Source organism: Saccopteryx leptura, chromosome 6 (genome assembly GCF_036850995.1).
Source record: "Saccopteryx leptura isolate mSacLep1 chromosome 6, mSacLep1_pri_phased_curated, whole genome shotgun sequence".
NCBI lineage: Eukaryota > Metazoa > Chordata > Mammalia > Chiroptera > Emballonuridae > Saccopteryx > Saccopteryx leptura.
Window position 1 is genome coordinate 101,946,314 of NC_089508.1, and position 14,936 is coordinate 101,961,249.

The following is a 14,936-nucleotide window of genomic DNA, read 5'->3' on the forward strand; positions in this document are numbered from 1 at the left end:
GTGAGCATGGCCCCAGATGGACAGAGCAGCAGCCCCAGACAGAGGTTACCAGGTAGATCCCGGTTGGGGCACATGCAGGAGTCTGTCTCTCTATCTCCCCTCCTCTCACTTGGAAAAGAAGAAAAAATAAATAAATTAACTTACAGAAACTAAAAAAACACTGTACCTGGAGGTGGAATTTCTAAATCAGTTGTCTGTTGGACATTAGTCCGACCTGGTCTAGGATCGAAAGCAGGAACCAAAGCGGAAAACTGCCGCTTTAGCACATAATCATCATCCCATGTTCTCCGGCGTCCTCCTTTAGTTTCATACTCTTCTTCTTCCTATTAAATAAAATATATGTTTAAGTTCTCTGTAGCTATTATACCTCCTTAGTTAGCTGTATTTCTTAAAAACAAAGTGAGCCAACATAAACATATATATAGGTACCTATATTGATTTTTTTTTTTTTAAAGAGAGAGAAAGAAAGGGAGTACGAGCAGGAAGCATCAACACATAGTACGTAGTTGCTTTTTATATGTGCGTTGACCAGGCAAGCCCAGGGTTTCAAACTGGCGACCTCAGCATTCCAGGTCAACGCTTCATCCACCGTGACACCAGAGGTCAGGCCATACATTTCTTACGTTTATCAAATGTAAATTGTATTAGCGGTACGTACACAAATCTACACGAGATAAAATGACAAAGAACCATATACATACATTGTACCAATGTCAATTTCCTGGTTTTCAAACTGTACTCTAATTGTGTAAGATTATAACCACTGGAATAAATTGGGCAATGGGCACATAAGACTGCTCTATACCATCTTTATGTCTTTCAAAGAACACATAATTATTTTTAAATTGGTGCTTTTTAAAAAATGTAAATTGCATTATATACTGAATTACATAGAAAATACATATAATACTTAGGAGCTGCCTTAAATTACTATGGGGCAAACAGATCAAAAAAGTTTGACAAAGTGTTGATAACTGTTAAAGTCAAATGATAGGTTGGGATGCGTCGTACTACTAGTTTCTTTAAGGAACATTATCTCCTCACCTCTTTTAGTATCAACAAAAAGGAGATCAATGAATTGTAAATATTGTAAATGTCTGATGTAATAATTTTAAGTAATTATGTATGTACGTGCACACACACACACACACACACAGCCCATTTTGAACATATCATTGAAATTAACTTTCATAACAAATCAAACTAACATTTGACAGCTCTATGGCCAGAATGTCTGGGCTTTCATCCTGTATCCAATTCTTCTGTCTGACCTCTAAAATCATCATCTAAAAATTGGGACTAATAATTGTCAAAGGGTTATTGAAATGACTAGGTTAGTTAATACATATAAAGTATTGGGGGGAAATGCCTGTAACTTAATTAATAATCAATAAATGTTAGTTAATAGATTGATATTACTACCTCTACTACTACTATGAAAACTGTAAGTCTTAGATAATAACTATTAACCATTTTAGTATATGTTTACTGCAATGGCAAAGGGTAACAGATTTCAAGTTAAGAAATTCCTGTATACATTATATACCAAAGCAATCTGAACTCTGTCTGGAAAATGGAATCCAAGCAGCTGGGAAAATTTCTTTTTGTTAACCCTATTTTTTCACTCTATCTCCTTCCCCCATATGTTTTTCTAGGCATTTTGGCTGGTGCTTCACTGTGAAAGGGGAAAAGACACACTGCAGGAAGACAGACATGAAGATAGTACCTGCTCCCCAATGGGTCGGCCACCTGCCCCCGACGGAACCTGTGGCAGCTGTGACGTGACAGCATGGTGCGCTACATCAGAGCGGGAGCCGGCTCGTCGCTGCAGGGATGGGCGTCGGAGAATCTGAATTTTAAAAGTGTGTAAAGATATAGCTAATCATTTGATCCATATATATCCTCATTCAACCTTGACCTGAAACTATCATATCAACCCATATTATCAAAACTATTATCAAAAAACTTTATATTCATTAGCCATCTTCAGGAAAGTTATAAAATGAATGTTTTAAATTCACCATGCATCATATATTAACCTTCCCAGGAAATATATTAATGTACTGCTTCCTAAGCAACATATACTAAAAGCATTTGAGTTCTTCACTCTATTTAAACTCAACTTATACAGGTTTTTTAAACCTAGTAACATATTATAGAAAGAAATAAAAGGATCCGACAGGTTCTACCACCAATCAGGGCACACACAAGAAGCAACCAATAAGTACACACTAAATGGAACTAAGTGAAACAAGGAGTTGATGCTTCTCTCTCTCTCTCTCTCATGGAAAAATTAAAAAATATATTACAATAACAAGTGTTTTCAGGAAGAAGTTCAATTCAATCATAGTGTTTAAACACTGGAATTCTGGATCATACTGCCCAAACCTGGACCCCCACTTTTCCACTTAACTCCTATTAAGGCAAATTACTTTTTGTGTGCCAGTACCTCATAGCTCTGTAAGTACTGATGAGAACATAGATCCTGTTTTCAAAAACAGTAGATACCAAAAAATTCTATGTATAATTATTGCCAGAGAACCATGAAAATTATATTCTTTAGGATTAATGTGTATCATTGTAGTTTTAAATATATAACCAACCAACTTATTTCCTGTTACAAGAGAATCATAAATGCTCAGATTAAAAGCATTTTCCTAATAAACCATATTTTTTTTATTTTTTTAACAGGGACAGAGAGAGGAATACATAAGGTCAGACAGACAGGAATGAAGAGAGATGAGAAGCATCAATCATCAATTTTTTTTAATTGTTTTTTTTTTCAATTTTTTATTTATTCATTTTAGAGAGGAGAGGGAGAGACAGAGAGAGAGAGAGAGAGAGAAGGGGGAAGGAGCTGGAAGCATCAACTCCCATATGTGCCTTGACCAGGCAAGCCCAGGGTTTTGAACCGGCGACCTCAGCATTTCCAGGTCGATGCTTTATCCACTGCGCCACCACAGGTCAGGCATTAACCATATTTTTTTAAAACTGGAAAAATACTTTCTTGCATCAGTTTAACCAGGGCCTGGCCTATGGTGGTACAGTGGATAGTGTTGACCTGGAACTCTAAGGTTGTTGGTTCAAAACCCTGGGCTCACCTGGTCAAGGCATGTATAACAAGCAAGCCATAAACAACCAAAGTGAAGCAACTATGAGTTGGTACTTCTTCCTTCCCCATTCCCCATAAAAATCAATAAACAAAATCTTTTTTTTTCTTTTAGCAAAGAGAGAGAGAGAGAGAGAGAGAGAGAGAGAGAGGGAAACAGACAGGGTCAGACAAGAAGGAAGAAAGATGAGAAGCATCAATTCATAGTTGCAGCACTTTATTTAGGTGTTCATTGATTGCTTTCTCATACATGCTTTGATTGGGGGACTACAGCAAAGCCAGTGACCCCTTGCTCAAGCCAGCAACCTTGGGCTCAAACCAGCAACCTTTGAGCTCAAGCCAGCAACCATAGGGTCATGTCTATGATCCCACACTCAAGCCAGTGACCCTGCACTCAAGCTGGTGAATCCACAGTCAAGCCAGAGGAGCCTGTGCTCAAACCAGTGACCTCAAGGTTTCAAAGTTGGGTCTTCCATATCCACTGTGTCACTGCCTGGTCAGGCTAAACAAAATCTTTAAAAAAAAGTTTAACTAAGACTTTGCTTTTCCTGTATTCATTTCAATTATTAATATCCTATCTGAGTTAAGAGAATAGGGAACTCTCTCTCTACCATAACCTCCTCGTATTCTTGGTCCTCCTGATTGTCATCTTCATTTTCATCATCTTCCTCATCTGGCTCAGGCAAGTCCTCATCATCATCTAGTTCAGCCAACAGAGTACTAGCACGGCAGCTGTCTAGGAAATCTAGAAAACAAAACCAACAACTTTACTCTCAACACAATTAATATAGCATAACAAAATTACTATGTGTTTTGGTTTATCAAAACAAAGGTAAAATTCAAAAGGGACAAGTATAAAGAGCAGAACACTCAGAGTGATGCCACCCTTCTTCTATCACACATACAGGATGACTAACTTCGTTAACTGTCACAAGTATAGCAGAAATCAACATGGCATAAAGAATAATTATAAAGTAAACCCAAACCTACAGTATTATAATAGGAAAGATCAATATAGATTATGTTAAAAAATAACAATCATATTATCAATCTCTGTATGAATCTCATTTAGCATAATATGGTGAAAAGAGAACTCTCTGGAGTCATTTCATTCACTATCAAATATCTACTGAGTACCTACTATAGGCCAAGAATCATGTTAGTTATGAGATATACGTACAGTCATGCATTACAGTCTATCTTTTCTGATGACAGATTTTTATTTTACCTATAATAATGATATAAAGTAGTTTTTCATACAGTATGTTTTTTGGTCGTTGGGATCGGCAGGTACTTGTGTTTTTAGGGCCTTGACCATTGAAATGGTTGTAATGAGTTTTATTTGGAGCAAATATATATAAAGTTCATGTCTTCATTTCCAGTTAATGTACTGGGACATCCCAAAGATATTTCCAGATTCTAGATCTTGGAGGGAACATAGCCCACTTACTTGTGTGTTCATGTCATTACCCAAGCATGTATGCTCTCTCTTGCTCTCTCTCTGTAGTATATTTATAACTTCTATAGCTATATAGCCATGCACAGCATAACATTTTGGTCAATGACAGACGACATATCTGATGGTTCCATTAAGATTATAATAAAGCTGAAAAATTCCTATCACCTAATGAAGCAGCTTCTGTAATACTGTAGCACAATGCAGTACAGTACTCGTGTTTGTAGTGATACTGGTGTCAACAAAACCTACTGTACTGCCAGTATAACACACATAATTAGGTACATAATAACTTGATAATAATAAATGACTACATTACTGATTATGTATTTACTTACCATATACTTTTAATCATTATTGTAAAGTATACGCTTTCTACTTAAAAATACATAGTTTGTGCCTGACCTGTGGTGGAGCAGTGGATAAAGCATTGACCTGGAAAGCTGAGGCCGCCAGTTGGAAGCCCTGGACTTGCCCCACCATGGCACATACAACAAACAACCAATAAGTAACTGAAGTGAAGCAACTAGGAGTTGGTACTTCTCAATGTACCCACCCTCTCTCTGTAAAATCAATAAATAAAATCTTTCAAAAACAAAAAAAAGTTTGCTATAAAACAGTAGTATGTCATGTTATGCCAACAGCAATATCATATATCCCATGTTTACATCTCTTAAGTGACCATTTGCTGTTGTGCTTTAATCTCATGTTTTATGAGTTCAGTGTAACCCAAGTGTACCGTGTTTATAAAGTCTACAGTAGTGAACAGTAATGTCATAGACTTCAAAGTCAGTCACCACTTACTCAGTGACTGACTTTCCAGTCACTGCAGGTTCCATTCACAGTAAGTGCCCTATACAACTGTACAATTTTTTTCTTTCTTTCTTTTTTTTTTTAATAAAGTTGGCGTAATTTCCAGTCCTGCAGGTTCCATTCACAGTAAGTGCCCTATACAACTGTACAATTTTTTTCTTTCTTTCTTTTTTTTTTTAATAAAGTTGGAAACGGGGAGGCAGTTAGACTCCCGCATGCACCCGACCAGGATCCACCCGGCATGCCCACCAGGGGGGGATGCTCTGCCCATCTTGGGGCATCGCTCTGCCGCAATCACGGCCATTCTAGCACCTGGGGCAGAGGCCAAGGAGCCATAGAGCGTCAGCCTGGCATGCGGGAGTCCGGGTTCGATTCCCGACCAGGGCACACAGGAGAGGCGCCCATCTGCTTCTCCACCCCTCCCCCTCTCCTTCCTCTCTGTCTCTCTCTTCCCCTCCCGCAGCCGAGGCTCCATTGGAGGAAGGATGGCCTGGGCGCTGGGGATGGCTCCTTGGCCTCTGCCCCAGGCGCTAGAATGGCCGTGATTGCGGCAGAGCGACGCCCTGAAGGGGCAGAGCGTCGCCCCCTGGTGGGCGTGCCGGGTGGATCCCGGTCGGGAGTCTGACTATCTCTCCCCCCCCCCCCCCCCCCCACCCCCGTTTCCAGCTTCAGAAAAATACAAAAAAAAAAAAAAATCTTTTGTACTGCATCTCCACTGTAGATTTTCTATGTTTACATATGTTTAGATACACAAGTATCTTTCATTGTTACAACTAGTAGTCCTAACTCTTTAATTTTCTCTCCATTAGCATACCTATAACCTTCTTAAACCTTACAATAAAGAACTAAAGTTTGATTTTAACATATTAACAAATGAGTAGAGAGGGGAAGAGGGCCTCCATGAGGAAAACTTAAATGGAATATAGCTTATTCAATGAATTTAAAATACTTTGGTATAATAATCATCATCTTCATTCCTTACCAACACATTTAAAAGATAAAGTAGAAAAGAGAAATGTAATAATTTTCCTAAAATCACAGAACATCAGATCCAATTCTTGGCTTGGAATAAGAGAAGCCACAATCTCAGAAAAATAAAGAAAACATCAAGATGAGGTATGTAAAATAGTACTTAAAACATATCTTCCTGAGGCCCTGGCCGGTTGGCTCAGTGGTAGAGCGTCGGCCTGGCGTGTAGAAGTCCCAGGTTCGATTCCGGCCAGGGCACACAGGAGAAGCACCCATCTGCTTCTCCACCCCTCCCCCTCTCCTTCCTCTCTGTCTCTCTCTTCCCCTCCCACAGCGAGGCTCCATTGGAGCAAAGATGGCCTGGGCGCTGGGGATGGCTCCTTGGCCTCTGCCCCAGGTGCTGGAGTGGCTCTGGTCGCAACAGAGCGACGCCCCGGAGGGGCAGAGCATTGCCCCCTGGTGGGCGTGCCGGGTGGATCCCGGTCGGGCGCATGAGGGAGTCTGTCTGACTGTCTCTCCCCGTTTCCAGCTTCAGAAAAATACAGAAAAAAAAAAAAATTAAAAAAACAAAAAAAAAAAAAACATTTCTTCCTGAGAATTAACAAAAGTAATTTTTTAAAAAGAGGTGGCAATCTGATCTAAGATCTGTAGTAAAAGATATTCCAAAACAATAATAATGAAAGTATAATTCAGCAATTTACTCTGTTAGGAATTTACCCTAAGGAAATACACAAAAATATAGTTCAAAGATACTCATTAATAGCAATGTTTATAGTAATATAAAATTGTTTAACTTACATATCCAAAATGGAGAAATTATTAAATAAAGATCATACAATCAAACAGTGGAATATTTGACAGCCATTTCAAAAATAAGAAATCCATTGAAAAATGTGAAATTATCTCCACAATGTATTATTGAATGAAAGAGCTTTCTAGAAAGGATATAATACTTTTTTGTTTAAAAAAAAAAAGAGAACAGCGGCCCTGGTCGGTTGGCTCAGTGGTAGAGCGTCGGCCTGGCGTGCGGAAGTCCCGGGTTCAATTCCCGGCCAGGGCACACAGGAGAAGCGCCCATCTGCTTCTCCACCCCTCCCCCTCTCCTTCCTCTCTGTCTCTCTCTTCCCCTCCCGCAGCCGAGGCTCCATTGGAGCAAAGATGTCCCGGGCGCTGGGGATGGCTCCTTGGCCTCTGCCGCAGGCGCTAGAGTGGCTCTGGTCTCAACAGAGCAACGCCCCCTGGTGGGCGTGCCAGGTGGATCCTGGTCTGGCGCATGCGGGAGTCTGTCTGACTGCCTCCCAGTTTCCAGCTTCAGAAAAATACAAAACAAACAAAGAAAAAGAAAAAAGAGAGAACAGCCCTGGTCTGGTAGCTCAGGTGGTTAGAGTATTGTCCCAATACACCAAGATTGAGGGTTCAATCACCAGTCAGGGCACATACAAGAATCAAGCAATGAATGCATAAATGAGTGGAACAACAAATTGATGTTTCTCTCTCCTCTCTCTAAAATCAATAATAAAATTTATTTAAAAAGAGAAAGAGAACATAACACCACAAATGGTATGTATCAAATAAGTTATTATTTTCTAAAAGGTGAGGATTGGATAATTTTTATTTTCATTTATATTTACTCTCTATAAAATGTTTTACTTATCTAATAAGATAAGATGATTAGAAATATATTCTAATATAATCAAATAGTTCTATCACTGAATACAGCATGGAAGCCATGGTAATGTAATTATAGAACTTTCTAGGCAAAAATTAATTTGAAAAATTCAAATGTTACCTAATTAAGGAATTATTTCCAAAAGGCCTTGATAATAGCTGTGATATATTTGGTCTCTCTTCCAAGCACTGAGTTCCTAAAACATTTGAAATTCCCTAAATGATAATATTACAGGTGTCTTGTTTTCTAACCAAAGTTGTTTTTATGAGCAGACTTTTAGAAAACCACTAGTTAATCTAAAAATGGATGCTAGTTGTCAATGGAACCAATCATATCTAATTATTATTAACACTCTAATGTGTTAGAACTTCCACCCCATCCTCCAGACCGCTGGGAAAGGAACAGGGGCCAAAGATTGAATTCAATCAGCAATGGCTAATGATTTAATTGTGCCTAAATTATAAAGTAAGCCTCCAAAAACCCCAAAGGATAAGGTTTCAGAGAGCTTCCAGGATGGGTGGCAAAACACAAGCAAGGTGGATCTGGGACAGTCCCCCAATTCCAAGAGGGCAGAAGTGTCTGTGCTTAGGACCCTTTCAGACCTCACCCTGTGGATCACTTCTGTTTCCTGAATTATATCCTTTTTATAATAAACTGGTAATCTACATAAAGTATTTTCTCAAATCCTGAAAGGCACTTTAGCAAATCAATCCAACCTGAGGAGGGGGTCGTGGAGACCTCCAATTTATAACCAGTTGGTCAGAGATATAAGGGGCTTACAATTAACTTCTGAAAAAAGGAGTAAGGGGTGGGGAGGGGAATGTTGTATGTAGAACTGAGCCTTTAACCTGTGGAATCTCACACTACATCAGGTAAGTAGACAGTGTCAACATGGAGCTGACCTGTAGGACACCCCAGATGGTGGTGTTTCGGAACTGCTTGGTATGGAAAAACCTCACAAACATTTGGTAGTCAGAAGTGTCAGAAGTGAAGTATTCTGTATTGAGTAGAAGAAATGCACAGGAGTATTTTTCCTGTTACATTACAGTGTACAAGGAATATCACTTTAACCAAGTTTATTAATCTATTACACTTCTATTCTCTGATAAAGGTGTCAAATATCTTTTATGGTTCTTCTAATACAACTTCATTAGTGACAAAAGACAAAAAAGGATGACACACAAAAGTTCCTAGATGTCTTTTTATAATCCAGTAATATCTTTTCTTTTTTAATCCAGTAATTACTTAATAGTCCCTCATAGTATGTAACTCTTTTCATCTTATATGAAGATGGCGCATTTGTGAAGAGAATAATTCTTTCCTAATCAAAATTTAAAATCCCAGCAGAAAAAGATAATAAAAGTATCACTATACAAATATCTAAATAGTTTAAACTATAACTTACCATATAAGGAATACTCTGCCTCCTGACCTGTGTCACTCTCACTGGAGGTTGATGTGAGGCTGGTGGTTAAAGTATTACTTAATGACTGACCAACTGATAAAACTGTTGTTGCTGTAGCTACGTTGCTGCTGCTAGTAACACTGGATGTTGACATAGTCACTGTTGATGTAGTACCAGGTGTGGTCAAATTAGGAAAACTCTGAGCACCCATAAGAGGAGAAGCTAAAGATAAAAATGAAGCAAATCAGTACAAATAGGTAGGATTGAATAAACTTTAGAAAAACTAGGTTGTATTTTAGCAAAAAGAATGAGGTCATGAAAACACTAAATTATTAAATGGCTGAAAAGCAACAACTTTGGGAACCCAACTGAAATCCAACTACAAATTCTTATTTTTATAACACTATTAGGTGTTTAAAAATTAAGCCTAGCTTTTAAAAAAGTGAAATAAGCTATAGAATAATTCCCACTAATAATTTCCAAGGGAACTACTTTGACCCATTAGTAGCTTAAATTAAAATCAAATAACTTTCAGCAGTTAATAACAATTTAGGACCTAAGTAAAAGTTATACCAGTGTGATGCTGTGATTTCAACTGACTATGATGATATTTAATAGTCATCTATTTCCTCATGCAACTGCTCTTAATGATTTCTCATAAGAGTGAAAAACAGAAGTGTTATTGTTTTATCCTTTCACAATAAGAGGCTCTTTATCACACCTGACCTGAATTCTTTAAATATGATTCTACAGATCTTAACTTCATATTCCTTAAGTACTATAAATTTGATGAAGTTGCATCTAACATGGTTAATGACCTAGTTAAAGACTGAAGCCAGAACCCACTGAACAAGAAACTCGACTTTGCATCCCTCAGAGTGGAAAAGGCATTGGGTTCCATAAGGTAAAGCTCACTTACTTGCTGTGCTCATCACATTCCTCCCCAAAGTATTAGTGTTGTTATCACTGCTGCTTCGGCTTAGATTCATGTTGTTCGTGGCATTAGTCCGTGCTATGTTTGCCACTCTCCTTACAAAACTCTCCAAACTAGATGTTTCTCTTGAGGATAGGTTAGGTACACTTGCACTAGAGCTCATAGGGGCCCCAGCAGCCAACAGAGAACTCACTGACAGTCTGTTACTTGCTGAGGAACTAAGGGGTCGTTGTGAAACTGCTTCTTTATTCGTTAACTCAGATACTGAACTAACGTCAGGAGAACTAACACTAACAATTCCCATGGATATTGCACTAGACTCCCCAGCAGTACGAACAGAACTATCAGGGCCTAACTTTCTTTCAGCATTTTCACTTCCCGTTTCCGCTGTTAAGGTACTGGTGCTCGCACTGGAAGATGACCCTACTTCTGTTTGAGGGACGTTTTCAGCAGATGAAAGAACAACAATTGGTTCATGGACATCAACTCCTGAAACTATACTGTGTTCCATTACAATTTCTGATCTCCGTTCCGTTTTGGTCGAACCCAAGCTGATGTCGCTGCTACTGGCCACGCTACACACAGAACTGCTGCTTCCTTTTCTACTTGAGGAGCCTGCAGCAGCAGATGTCTTGTCTGGACAGTTGTTTTTCACCAAGCTGCTCCATGATTGCGTTGTGCCTGAAACAGTGGATGAAACAGGTTTGGGTGATGCCACTGTATCAGGGTCGTACCCTGGTGCAAGCTTGAGGTCAAATTTTCCTTCTGCGCCCATACGGTAAGAGTTTGAGCCACCAGCATCCCAGGTGACATCAATCCAGCCTGGAAAGGGACAGGAGTTTGTGAGACCCAGCAGAAAGCAGATAGGAGCGTGTCAGACAGTAGCTCCACAATATGGGATCAGCTTTTCATCAGTGTTGTAGTACTTCTCTGAATTTCTATAGTCATTTAAGATCTGCCAACTAAAATTAAATTCTTCCTATTTTTCCTATTATTTCTGAACTATTCACTTTGGTGATATTTAAAAACAATGGAGGGTCATATTTATGTCTATTGGGGTATCTTTTAAGTGGAAGAACTGTTAAAAATCGTAAAAAAAAGAACTGATACAAATGGTAAAATACTTGTGCAACTTCAACAATATAGATGAAATCTAGGTAAAATGTTTTTTTTAGTTGCTAAAGACGATGTGGTCACATGTTCTTTACAGAAAAACGTGCTGGCTTACCATTAATTTCTGAGTTTGGGCTAAGTCCAATAATTGACAGACAAAATATATATCACTGTAGAAATTTTAAATCACTAGCTCAAATATCACTAAGTTAGCATTTCGGTTGTGTTCTCAAAGTTCAGTGGTTACTTGGTACTCTTATGATTAAGTTTAGTAAATTTGAACAAGCAGAAAATTCTAAAAATAAAAATTTAAAAGTATGCTAAGCTCTTTTATTAAGCCTATATGCTAAAGCTAAAAACATTTAAGAACTTATTAGCACAATGATATTCAATCTATATCTACTTGTACTTGGAAAATGATGTTTATTTTTTTTAAGCAACTAACCTCCAAAAGCAATAAAGTACCTATTAGAAAGGAAACTAGTAGAAATTTTACAATCTTATTTTAGTGTTATAAACTAATTACACTTCATTGAAAAACACATAAAATGTTTACTTTAAAGTATGAAAAGTATTTATAAAGTTTAAAGTCCTTTAGCCATACACGCATGTACCCCATGCATGTACATGTACACACTCATACATACACTCACACGCCAAATTCATCTACGTGCATGATGAGGTTCAAGGGGTACAAGCAGTATTGAATTACCTGTGGGGATTCTCTGCATATGAGTTCTTTGAGAAGAAAACTATCCCAAATCTACATAATCTAGTTTACAGCAGATTTAACTGTCTCAATTTATTCTTTATGCTGAAAAAAACTCTAAAGAACCAACAATTAACTATCTCCTCTGCAATATGGAAAAGTATAAAAAAAGTAAAGGTTCACAAACATATCTCAACCCCAAATAAAAAATAACATTTTCATTTTATTAATTGGTCTAAAAATAAACCGGTAATTTCACAGTACTTATATCAAAATATGTAACTATATGTTTATCTGTTTCACCCAGAAGGTAGAGAATCATGCTTTGTTGTTAACCATTGTATATCTGAAGTCTCACAAAGTACCTTTACATGTTAGGTATTCATACTTTTGGAATAAATAAAAATTATTATCTATGTGTTGGTTGAATAGCCCTACCAACACAAAGATTCTTTAGGGGAAAAAAAATGGAGAAAAATAATTTTAAAATGTAAGCCATTCATATTAGGCTTCAGAATGTGTTTAAACGGATATCTAAGGGTATTAAGAGAGGGTACATACATACTATTCATAAGTGTATAGATACAAAACTTTATAAACTCCTCCCATGCCTCAAAATAGATAAGATAGCATCAGTAATAACTAGTCATTATTAGAAATGGTCAGCTTAAGTATTCGAAAGCTAAGAACCCTCTCTGATGCAAAGATTTTAAGATATGACTAATAGGAAATGGTCATCCTGGTGAGCCAAAACTCTCTACATTTGTCAAATCAGAAAAAAAAAAGCCTTTCCTACAATGCTAAATTCTGAAATTATTAGATTCCAATTTTCCTATGCAGTTGCTTCAGTTGATTCCAGCCCAAATAAAATGAACTATAGTCACACATCCCTAACTAGCCCAAACACTTAAAGGCCAAAACAAACAACTTAGGAGAACTGGAATATTCACAAAGTATCACTAAGATACCTAAAAACAGGAACATTTAAAATTTCTGAGTTGAATGATATTATAATTATCTCAACTATTACTGGCTTTTATTTTGGCACATACATGCTTACTCACTGTTAACCTGCTATGATGACAATGCTTTGCTATTAGGGCATGACTATAAAGAAATCTATTTGGTAGTAATATAATTCAAGAAACAGAATCTTGCCCTGGCTGGGTAGCTCAGTTGGTTACAGCATCATCCCAATACACCAAGGTTTGTGGTGTATTTGTATCCCAATACACCAAGGTTTGTGACCTCCCCCCCCCCCCGTCAGGGCACAAACAAGAATCAATTAATAGATGCATAAATAAGTGGAACAACAAATCGATGTTTTTCTCTCTCTCTAAAAATCAATCAACAAAAATTTTTTAAAAGGTAACAATCTTAAAAGCAACAAAATTGAAGAGTTTATAGCCATTATCATACAGAACATGAATATATTAGAATATTAAATTGTAGTCATTCTCCTAAGAATCATCACTGTTCCTAAGAATCTACCACTGGTTTGGCAAATTAGCCACTAATAAATCAGCCTTGTAAGTTATAAAAAAAAATTGTCATAGTATTTGCTTCTGGGCATTAATAGCAATTTATTAAATGGGTATGGACTTTCCTAAAATATACAGCATCAAAGGTTAAAAATTATTTTGATTTAAACAATAACCATTACGAAACAAAACTTTAAAATCCCAAAGAAAAAAGATGGTAGTTTGAGAAACACTGTGAAATATCTTTTACTTACTAAATGAAAAAGCTATGATTCTTGTTCTATGCTTTATTAAAAAATATTCACTAAAAATGCTAATTCATTTTCTTCTCCATGACTTATAATAGAGTAAAAAAGTATTGCCTGATTCCTGTTGGGCTAATAAGATAGAAAAGCATCAGAAATTAAGATAAAGATCAATGAAAGTTCATGAATAATAAAAAAGTTTTTAAAAAAAGCAGAAAATGTACCTTGAGAGGATTCAACTTATACTACCTGATTAATCACTTCAAAATATTAGCAGTAAGTTTTTAGTCAAAACCTAGGAATTTAAAATTTTCCTATATTTCTAAATACATTATTTTTTCCACTTTTTATGTGAAATACATCAGTTCTTCACATAATACAGAGATATTGATACAATTTATAAATTATCCCAAAATAGCAAAAGAAGAATATTTTGTTATTTAAGTACTTGATTTCTACAGCACAAATGTTAAGCACCTACTCACCATTATGAAGTTCTCCAGTGACGGTGCCTTCTCCCTGTGGGCTGCCATCCTGATCTCGCCATTTCCAATCAAGGCCTCTGATCACACGAGCCCCTGGAACCATGTATTTCAGAACCTGGGAGCGTACTAGACGTCTCTGTCTTCTAAGATTAGCTTCTGCTTCCTTAGCTGCTTTTCCTGTAAAGTAAAAATTAGAAAAAATGTAAGTAAAATTACTTTAGATCAATTTAACTGTTTCAGTAAGTTAGGAAAACCCACTATCATCTCTTTACCGAGCTGATCTTCACATACTCCATTTACAGTGCCATAAAGTTCGAATCCAGACAATGAGAGGTAGTGAGTCTGACCACTAGCATTCTTCCCCATCTGTTTAATTCTCACATGTCGCCACCCTTGTTTCTCATCCTTGGGTGGATCAAGAGGCCAGGTTGCTGTTGACCTATGAATGTGTTAAAGAAAAAATTGTGTAAAGTTTTAAAACAAATAAGATATTTAATGTGCAGAAGATTTCTTTTTATATAATAGAAAACTATAGAAAAATAAACACA

The 14,936-nt window shown here is 37.2% G+C and overlaps 1 protein-coding gene across 3 annotated transcripts in view; it reads right to left on the bottom strand.

Annotated features, from left to right (window-relative positions):
- HECTD1 (HECT domain E3 ubiquitin protein ligase 1) overlaps positions 1 to 14,936 on the bottom strand; it is a 108,452-nt gene that overhangs the window by 19,697 nt on the left and 73,819 nt on the right. Inside the window, exons 23-29 of one of the 3 annotated variants that reach the window (XM_066341676.1) lie at positions 14,661 to 14,827; positions 14,389 to 14,565; positions 10,341 to 11,036; positions 9,422 to 9,643; positions 3,721 to 3,854; positions 1,727 to 1,849; positions 167 to 323 (exon numbers count right to left, since the gene is read on the bottom strand). In XM_066341676.1, coding sequence (XP_066197773.1) covers positions 167 to 323; positions 1,727 to 1,849; positions 3,721 to 3,854; positions 9,422 to 9,643; positions 10,341 to 11,036; positions 14,389 to 14,565; positions 14,661 to 14,827 — 1,676 coding nt within the window. Of the gene's footprint in view, positions 1 to 166; positions 324 to 1,726; positions 1,850 to 3,720; positions 3,855 to 9,421; positions 9,644 to 10,340; positions 11,178 to 14,388; positions 14,566 to 14,660; positions 14,828 to 14,936 lie in introns of all 3 variants that reach the window. The other 2 variants (XM_066341675.1, XM_066341678.1) reach the window with 2 other exon arrangements.